The 20,384-nt window shown below is 41.7% G+C and overlaps 1 protein-coding gene across 4 annotated transcripts in view; it reads left to right on the top strand.

Annotated features, from left to right (window-relative positions):
- The first annotated feature begins 828 nt into the window (after nucleotides 1-828).
- Nucleotides 829-20,384, top strand: part of MBD2 (methyl-CpG binding domain protein 2) — a 42,057-nt gene continuing 22,501 nt past the window's right edge. Inside the window, exons 1-2 of one of the 4 annotated variants that reach the window (XR_007504992.1) lie at nucleotides 829-1,162; nucleotides 14,038-14,197. Coding sequence is in view for 2 of the 4 variants with exons in the window: in XM_049794290.1 (XP_049650247.1) it covers nucleotides 1,050-1,162; nucleotides 14,038-14,197 (273 nt within the window). In the remaining 2 variants the exon portion in view is untranslated. The remainder of the gene's footprint in view (nucleotides 1,163-14,037; nucleotides 14,198-20,384) is intronic. The other 3 variants (XM_049794290.1, XR_007504993.1, XM_049794289.1) reach the window with 3 other exon arrangements.

The following is a 20,384-nucleotide window of genomic DNA, read 5'->3' as shown; positions in this document are numbered from 1 at the left end:
GGAGGGAGGCGGCCGGGCCGGACCGCGCCGCGCAGGTCCTAGCGCCGCGCCGCCGGCTGAGGGCCGGGGCCTCCTCCGCCTCGCAGGGCCGCCGAGCCCGTGAAGGAGGTTGGCCCTCCGGTGGCTCCGTTACGGGACTGCCGGGTGTCCGACCCGGGGGGAGGGGGGAGGGGAGGAGGGGAGTTGGGGGTGCGGAGACGGCGTCGTGTTGCGGGGAAAGGGCCCCCGAGTTCGGCAGAGCACCGGCGGGCCCCGGTCGGCGGAGGGCTGGCAGCCCGGCGAGGGGGAGGCGGCGCCGGTGGTTGGAGCGTGGAGGACACGAATAAACTGAAGGGGTGGTGGGGAAGCGTTTCGTTCGTGGACGCTTTTGGAGGAGGAAACGGGTGAATTCGGGGTTTGGGGCGGCAGGAGGTGTGTCGGCGTCCCCGTCCCAACGCCAGCCCGGCACCGCTCTCCCTCACGCCGGGGGACAAGCGGGAGGTGACGGACGCTTTCCTCCTTGCCCCGGCACCTGCCGCCGCGGTTCCGCTCCGGGCTTCCTCCAGCCTCCTCCTCCTCCGCCGGAGAGCCCGAGCCCTCCCGGTAGAGCTCCCCCGCTCGCAGGACGTCCGAAAACGCCGGCCATGGCAGCCCGGTGTCCGTTCCCCGCTCCGTCCCCGCCGGTTGCCGCTCTGTCCCGCCTACGGCTCTCTCTATGGTCGGCGGAAGGTTGGCCGCTCTGGCCCCTCTAGGCCGCGCCGCGCCCCAGCTCGAAGGGCCGCTGACACGGATTCCGGGGCTCGAGTCGCGGAAGCGGGCGCCGGGGCGAGAGCTCCGCCGGCTGCGCGCGCAGCCCGCGCTCCTGGCGCCGAGCAGCGCGCCGCGGCCGCCATCGCCAGGGGGTCCCGGCCCCGGCCGTGTCCGGGAACAATAAAGCTCTTGTTGCGAGCGCCGGGGGCTGGGCGCCGGGCGAGCCCCTTCCCCGCTCGTCCTCCCTCCTTATCCTCATCTTCTTCTTCTTCTTCTCCTTCTTCATCGGGCGCCGCCGCCTCGGGCCCTGCGCCCGGTGCATGGAGAAGCAGGGCAGGATGGACTGCCCCGCGCTGCCCCCGGGCTGGAAGAAGGAAGAGGTGATCCGCAAGTCGGGCCTCAGCGCCGGCAAAAGCGATGTCTACTACTTCAGGTACGTAACCGGCGGGGCCGACCGGCCCGTGACAGCCCGTTCCTCCCCGGCGGGACGGGGCCGGCCCGGGCAGGGCACCGGCGCCAGCGCTCCTCCATGCTCCCCCCCCCCCCCCTCCTCCTCCTCCTCCTCCTCGGCCCCGCCACCTGCTCCCTGAGCTTCCCCCCTCCGCGTCGGGGTCGGCGGGGTGTCCCGCTCCCCCGCAGCCGGCCCGCCTGTCAGGGGCCGGTGGGAGGATGGGGCCGGTCCCCGCACGCCTGTCAGAGGGCCGGTCCCCTCCCGCCATGGCTGCCCTGTCAGGGGCTTGAGGCCGGTCCCCTCCCGCCATGGTGTTCCCTGTCAGAGGGCCGGTCCCCTCCCGCCATGGCTGCCCTGTCAGGGGCTTGAGGCCGGTCCCCTCCCGCCATGGTGTTCCCTGTCAGAGGGCCGGTCCCCTCCCGCCATAGCTGCCCTGTCAGGGGCTTGAGGCCGGTCCGCTCCTGCCATGGTGTTCCCTGTCAGGGGCTTGAGGCCGGTCCCCTCCTGCCATGGTGTTCCCCTGTCAGGGGGGTGAGGCCGGTCCCTTCCCGCCATGGCTGCCCTGTCAGGGGGTTGAGGCCGGTCCCCTCCCGCCATGGTTGTCAGGGGGGTGAGGCCGGTCCCCTCCCGCCATGGTTCTCAGGGGGGTGAGGCCGGTCCCCTCCCGCCATGGCTGCCCTGTCAGGCACCGCTGGCTGGGTGGTCGGGGCCGGTCCCTTCCCTGACAGTTGCGGGGAGCGGCCCTCGCGGCCGCGCTGAGGAGAGCGCCGGTGCCGGGAGAGGAGGGGGCGGCCGGGGCGTCTCTCTCCTCGGGCGGCGGCCCGAAGCAGCCCAGCCCCGGCGGCGGGGGCCCTGCCCGCAGGACAGCGGCTCCCGCCGGCGGCCTGGTGGGGGGGCTCGGGGAGAGGCGCCCGCAGGGCGGGCTGGAGGCCAGGCCGCCGCCGGAGCTCCTCCTGCCGCGTGTGCAGGATCCCCGGGCAGCCAGCCGTGCCCGTCGCTCGGGAGGAGCCGGCGGTTCGTCTGTAGCGATGCTCCGCGGTTCTCTGCCACCAGCAGGCGACTGCCAGCGCTGGGCTGGCCGGCTGGCTGCAGGGCTGACGGCTGGGCAGCTCGCAAGGCTTGTGAGGAAGCCTTCAGCCCGGTTTTCCTTTGGGAGGGAGCTGCACGCTGGCCCGTGACAACCCTCCCGAGCCTAGCTTTTCCGTAGAGCAGGATCAGGCTAAGAACACCTCCCTGCATTTAAAGTGAGTCAGAGTTGCCATCATCTGTACACAAGACGTCCTACCAAAATAGTTAGGTCATTGGCGGGGCACACGCACACCAGGCTGAGTTAATTAGGAAGATTACCGTTAGTAACAACAGTTGAAAATTCAAAGTTAAGAGCATGTGAAAATTGGAGAAGTCTTGCCACTGTTAAACGTTCTCGTTATTGCTGCACGGGTTATCGCAAAACCAGGAGAAGCAACAGCAACCTAATTTTGTTTCACCCTCCCGCTTGCTTTCAGAAGCTGAAAAGACAGTTCTTTTTCCAAGGCAGAAATCAAATAAATGCTGAAGTCTTGCTCTTAGGCCATGCTTCTGTAAGTCCAGCCTGCTGCACAGCAGAGGAAGCTGTCTTCTGCAACGCCTAACCTCTTACCCACAGCACCTCTATTTATAGCACTATATGCATCTGATGAACCGCACCTGAAACCTCTCCCTAACATTGCTGTTTCCGAGCAGGCCTAGCAGTCTCCTTTTGTTGCAGTGAATGGACTCAGTCTTTCTGCTGCCCAGCTGGAGGAGTAAGAAGTTGTGCTTGCTCCTTCTCCGATACCAGCTAATGGAAAAGTCGGTTTCTGTCAGTGTTGAATATGGCATCATTTGACCCATCACGTGTTGCTGCTAAAGAAAATGAAACGTCTGACAAAAGGATCACTAGATGTGGAGGAGGAATGTTGTTTTTTCGTGAGCTTTTTGAATGAATCCAATTGAAAAGTTTTTTAGACAAGTTCTGTTTTTGTCTTACCACCTTTGTCTGACTTGCGCTCCCAACCGTATGCTAATATTGCGGCAGATGATTGGGTAGCATCTGGCATCACTGTCTATGTCTGCATCTGCCTTTCCTTTCTGCGGTGCTGCCTCGTGGAGCCTGTCTGAACGATTGCACTTGAGTCTACAATCTGAATCTTGTTTTCTGGATGGGTCCTGGTTTTCTGCAGTTTGCTAAACTGAACTTTCTGTGTAGGATTATTCTTTCCAGAGTTAAACACCAGACTTTTCTCAAGCCAGACAGTCACTGCTGACTATGTTGGAATGTATTTAATGCTGAAAGCCCAAGTAACTTCAGCTCTTTGCTCAGGATGACCTGTTTTAAAACCACTTGAGTTTAGCCACATGGTTGTCCCATCTGAGTGTAGGGGTGTCAGTGTTTTATATGTTATAGATCCTGAATTAAACTATGAAAACATGGGAGAAATGCAGCAAGCTCTAGTATTTCCAGGTTTTAGGTTTTGCTTTCCAAAGAATGATATGTAACCTCATTAAGTTCATTAAGGCAACTTAGTTAGCTGGCTAAAAACCTGAGGTTTTTTTGATTTCTTAAGGCTAGAAAAAAAACCCAAAAGGGATTGGACAAAGGTTCATTTACTGTGATGGTCTAAATAATAATAGTAATTAAGAACAACTTTTGCAAGATTAATACATGTTGCAATCTACCTTATATGCATTTTGAAACTTGCTTGTTTCAGGACTGGTTTATGGTATTTTAACATGTCACACTTTAGGTAGATGTGAACCAGTTGCTCAGATAAAGTAAAACGCTTCCAGTAGTTTCTGGTAAGATGTTTTTTGCCCCTCTTCACGTATATCCGTGAGCCCTCTGACCTTTGTGATTATCATAAAAAAGCTATTAAGACAGAGGTGTGGTGGAAGTACTTCACAAATACTACGCTAGATCAAAACACAGCTTTTGAGCTTAGCCCCTTCTGCATAATGATCTGAGCCTTCACCCTTCAGATTTTGCTGCTGCTGTTGCCTAAAACCCTGTTAAGAAACTCTTTAACACAATTTTTGTTGAAGATGCAAGACTGTAATCTGCTCATCACTGACTCTAGAATTCTGTCTTTTTCATGTGGGAAAGTGGTAGGAATAAATGTTTCAAATTTTAGGACGCCTTCCAGCATGGTTAGCAGTGATGCAGATCTTCTGCCAAACAACCGCAAAATTGAAACTAAAAACTTACCAGGCAACTCATAGCTTAGAGTTTGTTGATTTCACTACAGATTACAGGTTTGGAAAAATAAGTAGTCATTTATGTCTAGAGAAATAACTTCTGTTCAGTAACAGGACTACTTCTGCACAACCAAAGTGAAACAAATAAAAAAATGGTTTTATGGCTGCAGGCAGGACTGGCATAGGAAATTTATCTCTGTTTTTTGTTGTTTTTTCTTTTCATTCTGTTATAGCTGTGAGGCAGACTTCAGCACTGCTATGTTTAAAACAAATGAAAATCTGTTTTGATCTAGTAAGTAGAGCAGGCCAAATACATTCAAAAGAGTTATGTCACTCTAGTTCTGTTGAGGAAAAAAAAAAAGAATGTTAATAAATGCTATGTTGTTAAAATATGTAGTTGGGTACAAAGTGGGTTTTGATTTGTGTGCCTTATACAGAGACAAAAAAGCCTGCATAGTCAGGATTTGGCATGACCACTTGAAGACTAATGCCACCCTTTTTTCGCAACTGTAGGACAATGACAAAAACAAGCATTGCATTTAAGTTTGTACATCTTCAGAAAAATTCACTTAAACTTCCAGTTGCTTAATTTTATACAGTCAGAAGAAATAGATTTCCATGTGTGTCTTGATTTGAGGATAGTAGGCTTGCACAGGTGACACCAGAGGCCTGGCTTGGCTTGCAGAATCCTTGTTAATGGCGGTGGAGAAAAATCTAATTCTTCTGGAGCCGAGTTTGAGGGAGGAGAGAATTATTATATTTAGTAACATAAACTTATTTGATCTAGGGGATAGTGCATTAAAAATCATGATACTGAATGTAGGACAAATGCAAAACCAGCACAGCATTCTCAGAATAAATACCTGGTTTAGGCTTTAATCCACACATCAGATAACGTCCTGGAAGGTCGTACGTGCAATAGTTCTGGTGTGCGGAGCCTGTAGCTCAAGTGCATATTGTAGTGATTACAGATGTTCTGTCTCATGAGCAAGAAATATTCACAGTGACAATGATACGTGTTAAAGTCAAGAAGAAGATTACAATGGTGCCAAGACAAAATATTGTTCTTTTGAATCAGGTTGAGATACGTAGTAGCAACTTCCAGGAATATAGGTGATCTTTTCTTGTGTAAAGAAGGTAGGAATTCTCTGAATGACTGTCTTATCCATACTATAAAGTGAATGCTCAACTTACAGCAAAGGTGAGCTGAAAGATAATTTTTGTTGCTTCTTAAGAATAAGAAGTCCTCTTTCTGAATGGCTTGTCTGTATTTGCTACCAAATCCTTTATAATGTCCTCCCCGTATCTGCAGAGTGATAATCTGAGAGTATTCTTTCACTTTGTCTACAGACAGGATATTCCATTTAAGGCTATACATCTGATTTTTCTTTCAAATAAAGCTGCTGTGCTTGTATGAACCATATATCCAATTTGTCCTAACTATTGCTATCTTATTGTAATCAAAGTTATCTGAGAAACTGTACCTACAGAAAGAGCATTTTTTAAGTGACTCTCCTAGTAGTAACCTATTTACATAGGGCCTAATACTGTAGTAAATTGGCATAATGATTTTTTTAAAGTATTATTTATTCAGTGTACTATGAGGTAGGGGGTGCTGCTGTCCTGCCAAAAGACTCAGTCATGCTTCCAAAGTCCTGCAAAAGTCTGAGTGAAGTGGGAACTTTGAACATGGGTATCTCAGCTTCTGTTTTCTTTACCCCTTCCTTTTGTTCGTAAAATCCCGTTAGTGTATATAACCCCCTAGAGCATTTACCTGTTGAAATATATTTCTTAAACTCTGGCGTGAAATTACTTCTCTCACAGCAGCAACAAGTTAATATTCTGTTTTGATGCATTTGTTCTTCGTGGGAAAAAAGCAAGCAAGAACTACTCTAATTTTTTTTCTAGTCGAGATTAAAAAAAGCCAAGTAGTTGACACCGCTTTCAGTGGATTCTAATAGACTGTTAAGTTTAACTACAAAAGCTTTTCCAGTATAGGTGTACCCATGGGGCAAACAGACATCCCTTTGAAGTTTGTTTTGTGGTTTGACAGTAAAATAAATGCCAGAGAGTTTCCAGTGATGGTAGGATTAGTTTAATTCTTGGGTTTTGTTTTTTTTTGCCTTGTTGGGGTTTTTTTGTTTTTTTTTTTTTTTTTTTTTAGGGAGACCTTTACCTTTGTCTTTAAAAGTGAGCAAGTCATGACTTCCTGAGTGATGCTCAGTTGCGCTTATGTTATACATAGGGTTATTGTTTTTTTGTTTCGAAAGGTAATTAGAGCTTAGAACAAGTCCTAATAGTGAGGTCTACATTTTGAGAATGTACTTCACCTCTGTGCAAGAAAAAAATTGCTGCCGTTAGCTGCTTGTTAGTTTCTTAGTGCTGCTCCTATTATATCTTTTTTCTGCAGTGCACCCACTTCAGAGGCTGGCCTTCATTGAGGAGAGTTTTCAGTTACTATCTTCTTCTTCTCATCTCTTCTGAAAGTCTGCATCCCTCAATGCTCATAAGCGTACTGCTTTTCTAAACTTAAATGAAAACAAACACAAGGCCAATGATAATAACAAACAAGTTAGCCAGCCCAAGGTTTTTTGTGTAGGCTTTCTCTGATCATCTTTAGGTTTTAGTTTGAATATTTTGGCTGCCTTTTTTTTTGCCTGCTGGAAGGAGAATGTGAAAAAGAAGTTTAAGTGGAACGGGTGTTATTTTGTATTTCCATGGCTCAGTTACTTTCATTGATCTCTGAAAATGCATGGTAACAATCTCCCTTAAGTTTGGGGCAGCATGGGGAATCCTGGCTGAACCATGCTGGCTAGTAGGGTCTTAGTATGTAAAATAAATTTATTTACTTTATAGGGTGAATTCATCCCTGTATTGAATGATAATAATGATTATTACGAAGTCATAGTGGTAACTCTGACTTCATTTGATGAGGGCATAATGAATCAGTCCTCTGTCCCAGCAAAGGAGGTCATCAGGTTGTTTAGGAAACAGAAATAGATTCTGATAAATGCATCCAAAATATTTCCATAAATAGAAGATTAAATAACAATCTGGAAATTAACTTTTTACTGTTTATTGGTGTCAGTTGCTGTTGGTGTTTCAGTGTGGTGGTAAAAACTATACGTACTATTGTGTAAAAAATATATTTTTGCTGCAAGCAAAATTAGGTACCAAATGCTGAACGCCTTTGAAGGCATGAAAATGTATTATGTTATGCTATTCATGTAGTGACTTCTTTACCGAATCTTTGAATGTCTTAGAGTGTGTGTTTGAGTATTTGCAAACAAATCTTTGAGGAAAGGTATCTCCAACAATTGCAGAGCAGTTTTTATATTGTGGTGAACAAATCTGTCATGTTCCCTTAGAGGTCAGCTACCTAGGAGGCTTTAGTGAGCAGCTGTCCAATATTAGGTTCCCTTGAACATAAGATCAAACAACTCAGTTTATTGTGGGATTTCTGTGGTCTGACTTAACGATTACACTGTGAAATGCTCGGATATATCTCCTTTCCTGGGCTTCATTCCCAACCTGTGGAGGGGAGTGATTGGTAGAAATGCTTTGCCTTGCTCTACCTCTGTTAGGTAGCCAAATCGAGATGTCTTTAATGTGAATTGCCTTTTCAAAAGTGTTTAGCATTTTTCTTCCTTTTCATTGGTGTGTGGCTCTAGGTCAGACTACAGCCTGCCAGACGGGAGCCTGAGAAAACAGGAACTTTGCAACTGTTGGCCACCTTGGAATAGGTGGCGTGACTGATTTGTTTAGACTGCCCCTGCAGTGCTGTAGTAGAGGGTGTAAATACTAAATTAAGGGAAGGAATTGTAGTTTTAATAGCCATGAAATCACACCTTCTCCTTCTTCAGTTTCTTATCATTTTAGCCACTGCTGCAAAACTGTGACGCTAGACCTGCTTTGAAAAGCAAGACACTTTAAACTTGGAGAAGACAGCATGTTTTCCCTGTTATCATCTGCTGTTGGGGGAGCATCTAGCTTGCTGCGGTTGAAATTTTCCTCCAGATCTGTTTGATGGGTAGGGCCAGCAAGCAAAAGCTCAAAGAGAGAAAAAAAAAAAAAAAAAAAAAGTTTGCCAAAATTTTTTTCAAAGCAACCAAACCCAGAAATGTCTGCCAACAAGGTTAATGTTTTAATAAGCCACACTACTATCTTGCCTGTAAACTTACTGTGCATTTTGAACTGGGGAGGGGGCCAGATAGGCTAGTATCAAGTAGGTTTTGCTGTACAATAAAATTCAAGGTAACTTCCTTGTATGTTAATTAGCTTGCTCTACTGCTTCACAGGAAACATCTGAAAAGTGTCTTTTTAATAAAGTTCCACACTAGCTCATTATATAATATAATCACCTTCAGCCCACTAAGAACTACAATTTGTATAGTATGTGAATTCGTGCGAGCGTATAGGGTTGTGTTCTTCATTTAATCTCATATAAAGTGATACGAGCCTTGATAATGTAATTGAAAGAATAGTTTTTAGAAGTTGTTGCACGTCACCTCTGTTGAGGTGTGCTGGTTTTTGTTAATTGGTTATGTGGAAAAACATTGTACAGTGTTTAATTTGACAGGATAAGGTTTAAGTGCTGATACATGTCAACTATGGTAGAACTAAGTCTTTCAGGTGCACTAAATATAATATTTCTTTTTGGACAATAAACCCCAGAAATTTCTAAATGAAGTTAACAAATTTTTTAAAAAGCTGTAGAAAGTCAGCTATCTTTAGGAAAGGCTATATATTTGTAACTTTTAGTTAGTACTTATAAAAATAACAGTCTTACAACAATCTGTTGTTGAAATCCATGTAGAGATATTCCTGTGTAATCCCACATTGATCTTGCAAGTCTAAATTGTCTCAATGTTGGGTCACGCTGCAATTTAGTCAGACCAGAGTCTCTGCTATGTCACAACCCCCTGAAAGAACACTTTCACTTGCTCGTTGTTGCATGAAAGAAGTCAGTGTAAAGTTAATGAATGTGCAGAACATGTGGGTGAGGGCAAATTTTACGGGTTTCTCCCATATCTGTGTAATGTTTCCTTAAAGTAATGTAGTGGTCCATGCCTCTGACTTTTGTAGCAGTTGAAATTTTAGCGTATGTGAACTCCGAGCAATGCATTTTAAAAATCTCCTGCAACAAGTGTGACTTCAAAGTCTGACCTTTCTTCAACGTCTCTTTCAGTTTGACTTCTAAGATGCCTCCAGAGTATGATCCAGAGTGCCTTCTCAGAGAGAAGAAAGCTTAATACCTCTCCTTCCACCTTTCTTTTCTACTCAAAACTAAATTTGAACTTAAACTTGGTTTTAACACGTTTAGGAAAAAAAAAAAAAGAACATGCTATTTCTTAGTTTCAACCAAGATGTGTAAGTAGCAGGCTCTTATGTAGACATACTGGTTTAAATAGGCTCTATAACCTCACTCTTTTCCATTACTGCATACTAATTATTTAACAGATGTTCAAATAAAGCCTCTGCAAATAGGCCTTTTATTTGACTTTAACCTCATGGAGCTTCCTCTGCAGGTAAGAGAAAGCTTTGCAGCAGGAGCAGGTTAGAGATTGAAGATAATCTGGGAACAATTCAGAAATTCAGGCATTACTTTAGTGGTTTGACAGCCTACGCTTTCAGGGTACAAAATGGAAACAACTACAGGACTGGTAGTGAAAAAATGAATATACGTGAAAAGTAATACAGGTGGGGTGAAAATAAAGTTTTGAGTTTATTCAAATCCTTCCAGCTCACATATTTATCTCCCTCTTAGAACAGAGGGAAGGTGTGACATACGAAATGACGAGTCTGGACGGTATTAGAAAAAAAAGCAGGCTTGAAACTGAATGGAAGGCCAGGGGGTATTTTGCCAGCTACTGATGTTGAACCACAAGGCTTACAGAGCATTCTCCAGTATTTTGACATCATATGAACTTGTTGAAACGGTGAAATGAAGAACAATTAAGGATAGGGGCTTTTGTGGAAAATGGAACCAAATGAAATGTAGTTTCATAGTGGAATTCACTAGATTTTAGAGTTTGTGCCAAAATAATGTTCTGAAGTAAGCAGAAGGAATGCTACTTAATCTGTTGGACTTCAGTGAACTTCACTTTCAATTGTGTGTCATTAGATTTCATTGAAGCTGGAGAATGGAAAATACTACAGGTTTTGTAGAATGATTAAGTATGTGAAGAGGAGGCAATAGTATGTTATGATAAAACAAGGGCTTCTTGGTTGTCATAAGTTGCTAATGGAGTTGCATGGACGATGTTCTTGGAACCAATCTTATTAATACTTGGATGCGCAAGTCATGTGTGCTATGTATGCATCATGAGCAAGTTTCATACCTGGGACATCAGCAGAACAAGTGAGGATCAGAAAATAATCAGGAGCAATTGAATGGCTTCAAAGATAAGGGGATTTAGAATGAAAATAATAAGGAATAGAAGACTATGGACTTAAGGACCAAGAAAAACAATTTCTGCTTTTTGTCAGAGAGGGCAGATGGTTGGTTCACCACTTGGAAGGAAAAGATGCATTGACAACAATATGAATGTAGTGGGATGCAAAGGAGTGACATATTTCTGTGGAAACTGGGAGGTGCTGTGGTCACTGACGGCTGACTGGAGGTAGCAACATCTGGAAAAGGAGTAGGATGATGAGAATGAATGGTGGAATAAGGGAAATGTAAAAAAGTCCAGAATAAGTACTTGAATGAAGTAGCAACCAAAGCTAAGGTGGACAGATTCCTCTCTGCCTGCCTTTTTGTTTACCTTTGTCATTTCAGGTCAAGGACAGATAGAGCAAGTCTCACCCTTCACGCCACAGTGGGAAAACATGGAAGCAAAAGCTATGGGACGGAATGTCAAACACTTTTTAGTAAAAAAATGCCTATTTTTAGTTCCTTCTTTTTTGTCTTGGATTATTTTTTAACCTTGGCCCAAAAATGCAGTTGTCGTTAACAATGAAATTAAGGTGAAACTAGATATTTTGCTAATGGATTGCAGTCTGTCCCTGCTAAGAGTTTCACCATTCACTTAAATGGTAGGTTTCATCGTGTGGATTGAAATACCCTTTAATATTGATGATCCTTGCAGATGCTAATATGGAATATTGGATCATGTGCTTTGATTTGCTTTTGGATTACTGAACAAAACAAACAAGACCCCAAAAATGTTAGATGTGTAAATAATAGAATTTAAGAATGTTGGATGCATTTATAAAGTTTGCTTTTACTTGTGAAATCTGTTTTCAGAATTCTACAGGAAGAATTTTTAGTGAAGCTAGGCTGATAACTGCTCACTGCTGGAATTTTGGATTCCTTCGAGGTGTACATGAAGCATTTCTCTCCAAGGAACCTGAAGAGGAAAGCTAGTAAAAAGAGTGCTGTCTTGATGACACAGTCTGTTAGCTTCTTACAGAACAGTAGAAGATGGTGATATGGGAAAAATGAAAGGTAGCATGTTTCATCTTTGGTACCAAAATTAGGATATAATAGAAGAAGATGTAGGATGTCAAATTTCTATCTCCGTTTAGTAGTTACTTAGCTATGGGCTAAAATGACCATGTGTATACAGGTTTTAATTAAAAAAAAAAAAGTGTCTGGAATGCAGAATACCAACACCAACTTCAGGGTTTGCTTATAGTCGTTGTTTTCTCCTTTTCCTTCAGTGTTTTATGTTCATTAGGAAAGCTGGGAAGGCAATGTCTAACAGGATGCTTTGTTCAGTAAATTCAGCCCTTCCACTCTGTTAGGAAACGGAGACAGGCAGCCAGCAATTCTTGACAAGGTTTTATCATGAACTTTTCTTATACCTGCCTGAATAGGAATGAAAGACAATCGGTCAGATTATTTTAATAGCAAACCTACTTGCCCCACAAGACTTGCTCTGTCTCTGACCTTCAGTGCAGAATGTTTCTTACTGTTAACAAACCAGGGTGTTAATCTCCACTATCTAAAATAAAACTGGTGTTGTGTTTAGTTTGGCTTATAGCATAGCTTCAATTCTTGGTTTACAAGAAGTAGAAAATAGTTTGTGGTGGGATGTGTGTGTGTGTGTATGTATGGTGGGGTTTTTTTTCCCTCCCACACCCATCTTTGAGGAGGTTAGCTTCAGATTGTGATCTGTTTTAAGTCTTTTTCTCCTACCCTTTACCTCTTGTTAATTAGGTCTTTCCATATTTCTGGATTCATTTAAATGACTTTGAAAAATGTTTGGCTTAATTAGCTATTTTTCCCAGAATTCAATACATATTCTTCCGTGGGGAAGTTCTTGCCTCAAGGCATTATTAAGTTAAAGAAAAAGAAAAAACCCACTTTGGAAAAGTGAAGAAAACAAAAATATTCAGTACTTTTCTGCAAAAAGGAAGTGGCCTGAAAAACTCTCTGAGCTCAGTTAACCTCTTGGGTTTCAGTAGTTGGGAGGATTTTGACACCTGGCTTGTTTCATTGGACAGAAATTTGCATTAGACCAAGGGACTCTTGGCTTCACATGATGGATATTTAGCCATTTTCACAGCTGTCTGTACTGATATAGATATATTTTCATGGCTATCACAAACTGGTGTTGCAGCTTGAGTTTCACATAGCAGTTGTTGATACTTGATTTTCTGTCGAGCTTTTAAGTCTGGGGGCAGCACTGTTGTCCCTTACAGCAAAATTAACTATATAGCTTCTTGGCAATAAGGTGCTTATGTGCAATGACTTGCACACGGGGCATGCAAACTAGTGAGTAAGTCTACAGGAATCCCCAGTGGGGTTGGTGAAAATATGCATGGATTAAATGTGTATTTAGTGCAGATAGTGTGCACAATGTGTGCAACTGTGTTTGGGATCCTTGAGAATGAAGTACACATGAGGGGATAGAAAGTTCTGTGATGTAAAGATTGGTAGACATACCACTTCCTTAGGATAACTGGAAATTGGATATTTGCTGATGTTGCTCAAAAACATCAGCTGGGACTTTGGGGTAATAATAATTCCATAATTCCAAATGCAGATGATTTAAATAACTTCACTACAACTGATTTGATTTATTATGATGGGATCTATATACACAATTGCAGCTTTCGACCTGTTTCATATTCTGCATCATCTTGCTTGCTGCTTGCTTGCTTGTTGCTCAGATACTTATCTGGCTTTGCTTCCCAGTCTTCGTGACTGAATAGCTAAGAGATGTCATGTCACCTCAAATCCTAGTTCTGCGCATCTGTTTAATGCCTTGCTGTTTGATAGCTGAGAAGGGTTGCTGTTGGATCTAGGTTGGCCTTAGCTAGCAATCAGTTTAAACCTTGCATACGGTTTTTACATTTGTGCAGGGAGGGTCCCGCTCTTGGCCACAGTCTGACATTTATACTTCTTTTACTAGGGTTTGGTTTAGCTGTACTGCTAACCCAGCTTCCCAAGGTGTAGTGTATCCTAGCGTCCAACAGCCTGACATAGAAATAAAATCCAGTGCACAGGACGGGAATGGACATGCAGAGGTTGGGCAGGTATACCATCACTAATCAACACATCAATGAACGTGCCACATGGAATAAAGATAATGGAAACTTTTTAGATATTTAACAAGGTATAAAACCTGTTATAAGAAGTCAAGGTTGTATCCTCTTGTACAACAAAACATACTAAAGTGTTTTCTTCTTTTTAGTCCAAGTGGTAAGAAGTTCAGAAGCAAGCCTCAGTTGGCAAGATACCTGGGAAACACTGTTGATCTCAGCAGTTTTGACTTCAGAACGGGAAAGATGATGCCCAGTAAATTGCAGAAGAACAAACAGAGACTAAGGAATGATTCTCTCAATCAAAATAAGGTTTGTTAGTCAATACTGTGTTTAAGGATATCCTAAGAATTTCCTTTCCTGTAGTTCATTTAGCAATTTCTTTTCTGCTTAAAGCAGTCCGCTTCTAAGATGTACATGTATGTTTAATTTTTAGTAGTGGTAGGTAAATTTATAAAAAGAAGGAATACTCTGCTACTACCCAGAAAATATCAAGGTGAGGTTAAGTATGAGTCAAAAGTTTGAGTAATTCAGGAGGTAGCTTGGGACTAAGAACCTCAGCGCTAGTCGTCTACCTGAATTATGTTCTTGTAAATGGGAAAAGTTAGGACTGTTGACATCAAGAGATTCTCCTGTGCAAGGCTTCAAATTGCTATGTTCATCTTCCTGTTCTGAGATGAAATAGTTCACATTTTTAATGTGTGCGATATGTGCCAGGAAGCTTGTTTTCTGAGGCAAATGTATTTACCTGTACAAATCTGGATGTCTGCGTACAGCTATGGACCTTAACAAGGCCAGGTGTTTTTCTGTTAAAGATTGGGCCTTTCTCAATTGATTTGATTGTTCTCTTATTGTCTACTTCTTTTTGAACAACAGTGTATCCTTTTGAATAGTGAAGAAAATATGTATAGTAGATTAAACATAAAAGGCTGAAGCGTACAGAAGTGAAATAACTGATATAGGACATAGGGACATGACAAGTAAATTTAGCTGACTCTCAGATAATATGTTCCTGGACAAACTTTAGAAGCCTCGTACAACAGTTTGAAAGGATTTCTGTAACAATCTGCAATGTTTTCTTTTTCAAGTGTTTTATTCTTCAGGATTTCATTACTTACAGTAGTGTATGAAAATACCTAACAAGTTATAGCTATGTCTTGTGCACTGATGTTTTGTGTCATCTGCCATTTGTAATGCGTGAACCACACATTTCATGCTTATTTCTTTTTATTTAAAGCATATGTTCAATTTATTTAGTATTTTCTTCCCACAGACACAAGGCTTTCAAATAATATAACATTTGGGTGTAGTCCAAGGAAAGGTTTTGGTTAGGCTTTTAGCATGAGCAGAAATTACAAAATTTGGTATATAAAATCTGGATGACTGTGTGCTCATTTTGTATGATCTTAGATTACTTGAATGTTGCTCACAGTAGCTCTGTCAAATACAAGATTATTAGAAAATGCCTTTTTTAGGTAAATAACATTTATTATTTCTAAGTGACTGAATCTGTAGCTCATGAGCTTTCAAGAATTTCTGCAGTAATCCTGTGATAGTTAAAAATGAGATCTCAACTTATTGAAGTTTATGTTTTCTTCCACAGACACTGAAGGAGGTTGGTTGTGGTTGTCTTCTAGTCCGCCTTGCAGCTGTGCTGCTGGGGGGCCATAAAAGACAGACTTGCATAGGCAAGTTTGTGTATAAACTTACTCATATTTTATGGGTTGTTTGTTTTTGTACAAACAATTTACCACAAATGTTTCTAAATTCTTTGGCTCCCCTTATGTTTCAAGAAGGAATATCAAAATGTACTTGAGTCTTCTTTCTCAGTCGTGTCTAGGCAGTTAGATTTATGCAGCTGGTGGATGGAAATGCTGTCTTGCCATACTTCTGAGATTCTCATCATTAGCAGATTAGAACTCAATGTCAAGATTGACATACTAATGCCACCTGGCTTAAAATGGAACTGAGGATAATATATGCTAATGAATGCTCACCATTTTGTGATGTTAATGTACAACAGTGTAAATGACACGGAAATATTCTTCTAGCAAAATACTTATCTCCAGTCTTTGCGTTGTGCATTCTTACTGACCTTTCAGTATTGGCAATAAAGGCATGTATCTAATAGGTTTCTTTATGGTAGAGCTGCAGGAGGAGTTTTGCTTCAACCTGTACTAATCTTCCCATGGTTTTCTGTGTAACCATTTTTACATTTCACTTGCAGATTAAGTTACTTTATTTGAAGTGCTTTTGAAGAGACAATGAAATAAGGAATACAATTGAATATGAATCCAGTAGATACAGCATACTGCCGTGCTTATAAAAATAAGCCTATCAATTCTTTATTTTGAAAAGAAAACATAATAGAGAGTACAAGTGTCTGGCTGTAAGTGATTTGGAAGGCCTGGAAATATGTTGTTGAATTTTTAAAACGTTTTTATGTCCAGGGCACATTGATGCTTCTGGAAATACATGTCTTTGGAAAGACAGTGGACTGAAATTCTTTTAGAAACCATTGTTAGAGCATAAAATACTCCTAATGAGTAAAAATGAGCAGGGAGCATTGATATTTCTGCTAGCTGATACATTGCTATAATCCCCAGAGTAGGAAGAGATTTTGTTTTGTGATAGTAGTCAAGCAATGTAAAAGCCCACAGTGTCTGTATTTCTGAAGGCTGAAGGTTTGTAGGTGTGCCTAAAACTGAATATTGTGAGCTTGATCACCATCTGAAATGAAGTAATCTGTGTCTGTCCATTTGAAATGCGTAGATAGTGTCTTCTATCTGGAAAGCTCAAAAGAGCTTTCTTTTCTTCAGGAGACGTGTTGGTTGTAGGGATCTTTGTTACTTATTTCTATTAGGATGTACTGGAAGCTTTTCCTTTGTCATGAATAAATCTTATGTATGGGTGGCTTATGATTTGTTGTGAAAATGTGTTTCTCTGAATATCAGTTGCTTCCTGTTAATGTGTGACAATTTTTTTCCCCTGTACATCTGAAGATCTGCAGGTGCTGGAGATGGGTGAGCTTAACAAGTTTCTGTACTAAAGACTTTATTTCTGTTGTTCAAAACTCAGTGCCACAAATGAGAGACTGTTTATTTAGGATGAGATCAGAAAGCCCAGATGTGACTATGATTAGAAAGGAAATAAAGTAGGAGAGTACTAAGATTACAATTACAGTACTTAGGAATTGATCTGTTCTTAGTTTAAACAGTTTATCTTAATAACCACTTTCTAGTATGTAGCCTTGATAAAAAGTATATGGGACATCTAGGCCTTGAACCTGTATTGCCTGCATAGTTTATAACTCATCAGGGTTTTGCTTTAATTCTGGGGAACATATCATTATTGCAGCTGAATTTTCTTAATTTCTCATGCTGCCTGAAGAAATTGTCCTTTTTATTTTTCTAAGTTTAATGGAATTATTTTTTAACTTCCCTTTAAGTCACATTACTGGCCAAAAGGAACCTGTAAATATTTTTCATGAACTTGAAACAAAGACCTTTGTTCTAGAAATGTTTGCTAAACCAGATTTATCCCCCATATGGCAGATGGCTCTGTAATGTTCTTGGTTTTGTCAGTTTTAATAGATATTTTACCACTAATACTGATGCTACTGCTCAGTGCCCAGGGGCCATGGACTTCAAAGCATCAAATACTGCTTTGAACTTGATGTCACAAGATCAGGGAATGCAAAGCTTGTAGGATAGGCGAGGTCTATCAAAGTTCTGGTGTGATTTTAAGTTATGTGGTGCAAGCAAAGTTCATTTTCAAAATACTTCGTGCAAATGTAAGTAAATGCAATTACTGTCTAGCTCTGGTTGGTGATTCTGTGCTCATCAGAGATGCTTTAATCATATATGAAAATATATATTATATATGAAAAAGTCTAACGTTAGACTTACTATTGTCATCATCAGTGAGGAAAAAAAATAGAGCCCATAACCAGTATCCACCATGCAAAGCACATGCTAAAAGCAATGACCAAAGTATCTGGAAGTATTTTTCTAGTGGACTGGGACTACGTAGGTGAAACATGAGGAGAAAACTGATGTCTAGATTTATTTATAAGCTGAGATTCTCACTTTTGCTTTGTGTAAAAAGATCTCAGAACTTCCATGCTAATTGAATGGTAATTTCTCTGGTTGGTTAAAATTATTAAGTGTAATCGGGCAGAAGTACTGGTGCTCTGTTGCCATTTGCTCTGGCCGTGGAAACCCTGGTCCCAGTTAGACAAGAATCAACAGTGTATTAGTGATGGAGCTGAAGGTGGAGATCCCTGAAGATATGCTGTTTTTCCCATTTGAAAGCAGTAATATTGCAAGACATGGAGACTGGTTAGTTTCTGGCTGTAAGTTTATAAACCAGAAATGATAGCCTGAATTTCTGAGGAAAAATTCTATTGGAATTTGTGGGTTTAGCCTTATTATATTTTAATGAGTTAACTGCGCTACCTGGAAATTATGAAGAAAGAGGACCTATAAAATAACAAGGTATATTTAAAGGAGTGGTAGGAGTAGAGATGTGAGATCAGAATTGCTTCCATTGAAAGGAACAGATTTCTAGAACTCTTTCAGAATTCACCTGTATGTTCTCGCACATTTCTTCTGTTGGTCTGGAAAACTGTTTTGGCTCTTAAGAGAGGATGAGCAAATCAGTATTAAGCAAGGATTTCCAAAATGCTACAATGCTAATTTATAAGTGAGTGTATGAATTGAGTCATACTGTTGAATATCTAAGAATATGCATAGTACTCTTGATAAATCACCTTCTTTGCCATCTGCATGAAAAAGTGAGGCCTGAAATTTTAAAACTATCCCCTCATTTAGGTTATGTTGAGATGCCTAGATAAATGTGAAGCGTTATTCTGTTGCTCCTTCCTACCAGTTACATTCCTTAGAATTATGTGGAGGAATTCCTTTTTTTTTTTTTTTTCTACCAGGAAGGATCTAATAGCACTGTGTCATCCTGGAGAGGCTATAGAAAGAGGCTCCTCCCTTGCCTCTCCCGCCACCCAACAGATTAATCAAGTAGTTGGATAGGAGCAGCCAATATAATAACCATTGTAGTGTGTAAGGATGTATTTTGGGATTAAGTGGCTTGCCTGTAGAATAGTCTTCATGATGAAAATTACTTTCTATGGAGTGTGGAGATGATACTCTCTTTATTGCTAGCTCATAGATTGTTCACTGTACCTATATAGGAAGAACAGCTTCACGCTCCCTTTCTCATCAGCCATCCACCTTGCAATAACAGAGGTATGCTAAAATACAGGACATTCTGATGGTGGAGGAACTACCCTGTCAAATTACTCTAGCAAAGCTCTAAAAGAGGGATATGTACTTTTTAAAAGCAGAATTTAATCTGAGGCAGATGCAGTGAAGAGAAGGCTTATTGCTTAATAAGCCTAAGTCTCTCACCATATTTTTAATTTCATTTTCATACAGATCATTACAGAATATCTATAGTCAGTATTCTGACTTTCATCATCTGGAATTCCAGAGTGTTCAGTTTAGGAATGAACAATTTTTAAACAAGCTGGTGCTCTCTGGTTCTTAACATAGTCTCTTTTGTGAAGCTGTGTAGCCCCAATTGTACAATCTAAATATGGAGGATTTGAAGATTGAGATTTAATTCCCATTACTAAGCCCAAGAGGTTACTTTTTCTCACAAAGTTAGGAGTCTTAAGTAAAGCCTAATGAAAAACATCCTTGGATGGAGTCTGATATTGATGTTCATTGTGTAACATTTGAGCTGTGATCTCACAGCCAATTATAAAACTTCTGAGGTGTGAAATACTACATAATAACTTATCTTTCTTCCTTTTGTATGAGTAGCAGTAAACTTTTAAAAAGCAAAAGTTTAACCATTTTTCTTTGTCAGAAACTAGATATGGTTATTAAATGTTTTGAAGTGCTTAGGACTGTTCTGCAAAATAGTGAACTTTTTTTAATACACGTTCTTTGGGAAAATATGTGCCATGGGATATTTATTTTCAGTGTCAATATAATGGTGTGTCTTCTCAGTCACACCCTTGTATCCTTGGGGGAAAAAAAGGAAATTATTTCAGTTGTTAAGAAAATACCAGACAAAATGCAAAAGCAGAAAAGTCTGAAATTATATGTTCAGGACTTGAAGGAAATGGGATTACAAACAAAAAGCTGTAAGGTGCTGTTCTGTTGGCACAGCACTTCAATCTGGCAGTCTGCTTTTGGATAGAGAGACAGATTTAGAAAAGCTGGAGCAGTGTGCAGGTGATGATCTATCTTTTTCTTTCCTCATCAGTCTTGGGGCTTATGGGAGAATTCTATTCCCCCACCCCACATATTTCTGGGGTTGATGCTACAGAGAGGGGTTCAGGCAGTAGTAACTCCAAGGGCCTAAGGGTTTGATGGGTGACAAGGTATTATTGGTAAAGTTATATCTGATGCTGGGAATCATCAGTTCACAAACCTGATAAAAACTAGCTTTGTCAAAAGACTTGCTAAAGTTGATA

The sequence above is a fragment of the Accipiter gentilis genome, chromosome Z (genome assembly GCF_929443795.1).
Source record: "Accipiter gentilis chromosome Z, bAccGen1.1, whole genome shotgun sequence".
Classification (NCBI taxonomy): domain Eukaryota; kingdom Metazoa; phylum Chordata; class Aves; order Accipitriformes; family Accipitridae; genus Astur; species Astur gentilis.
The sequence above is the reverse complement of the archived record's forward strand: the minus strand, read 5'-3'. Positions and strand labels throughout refer to the sequence as shown.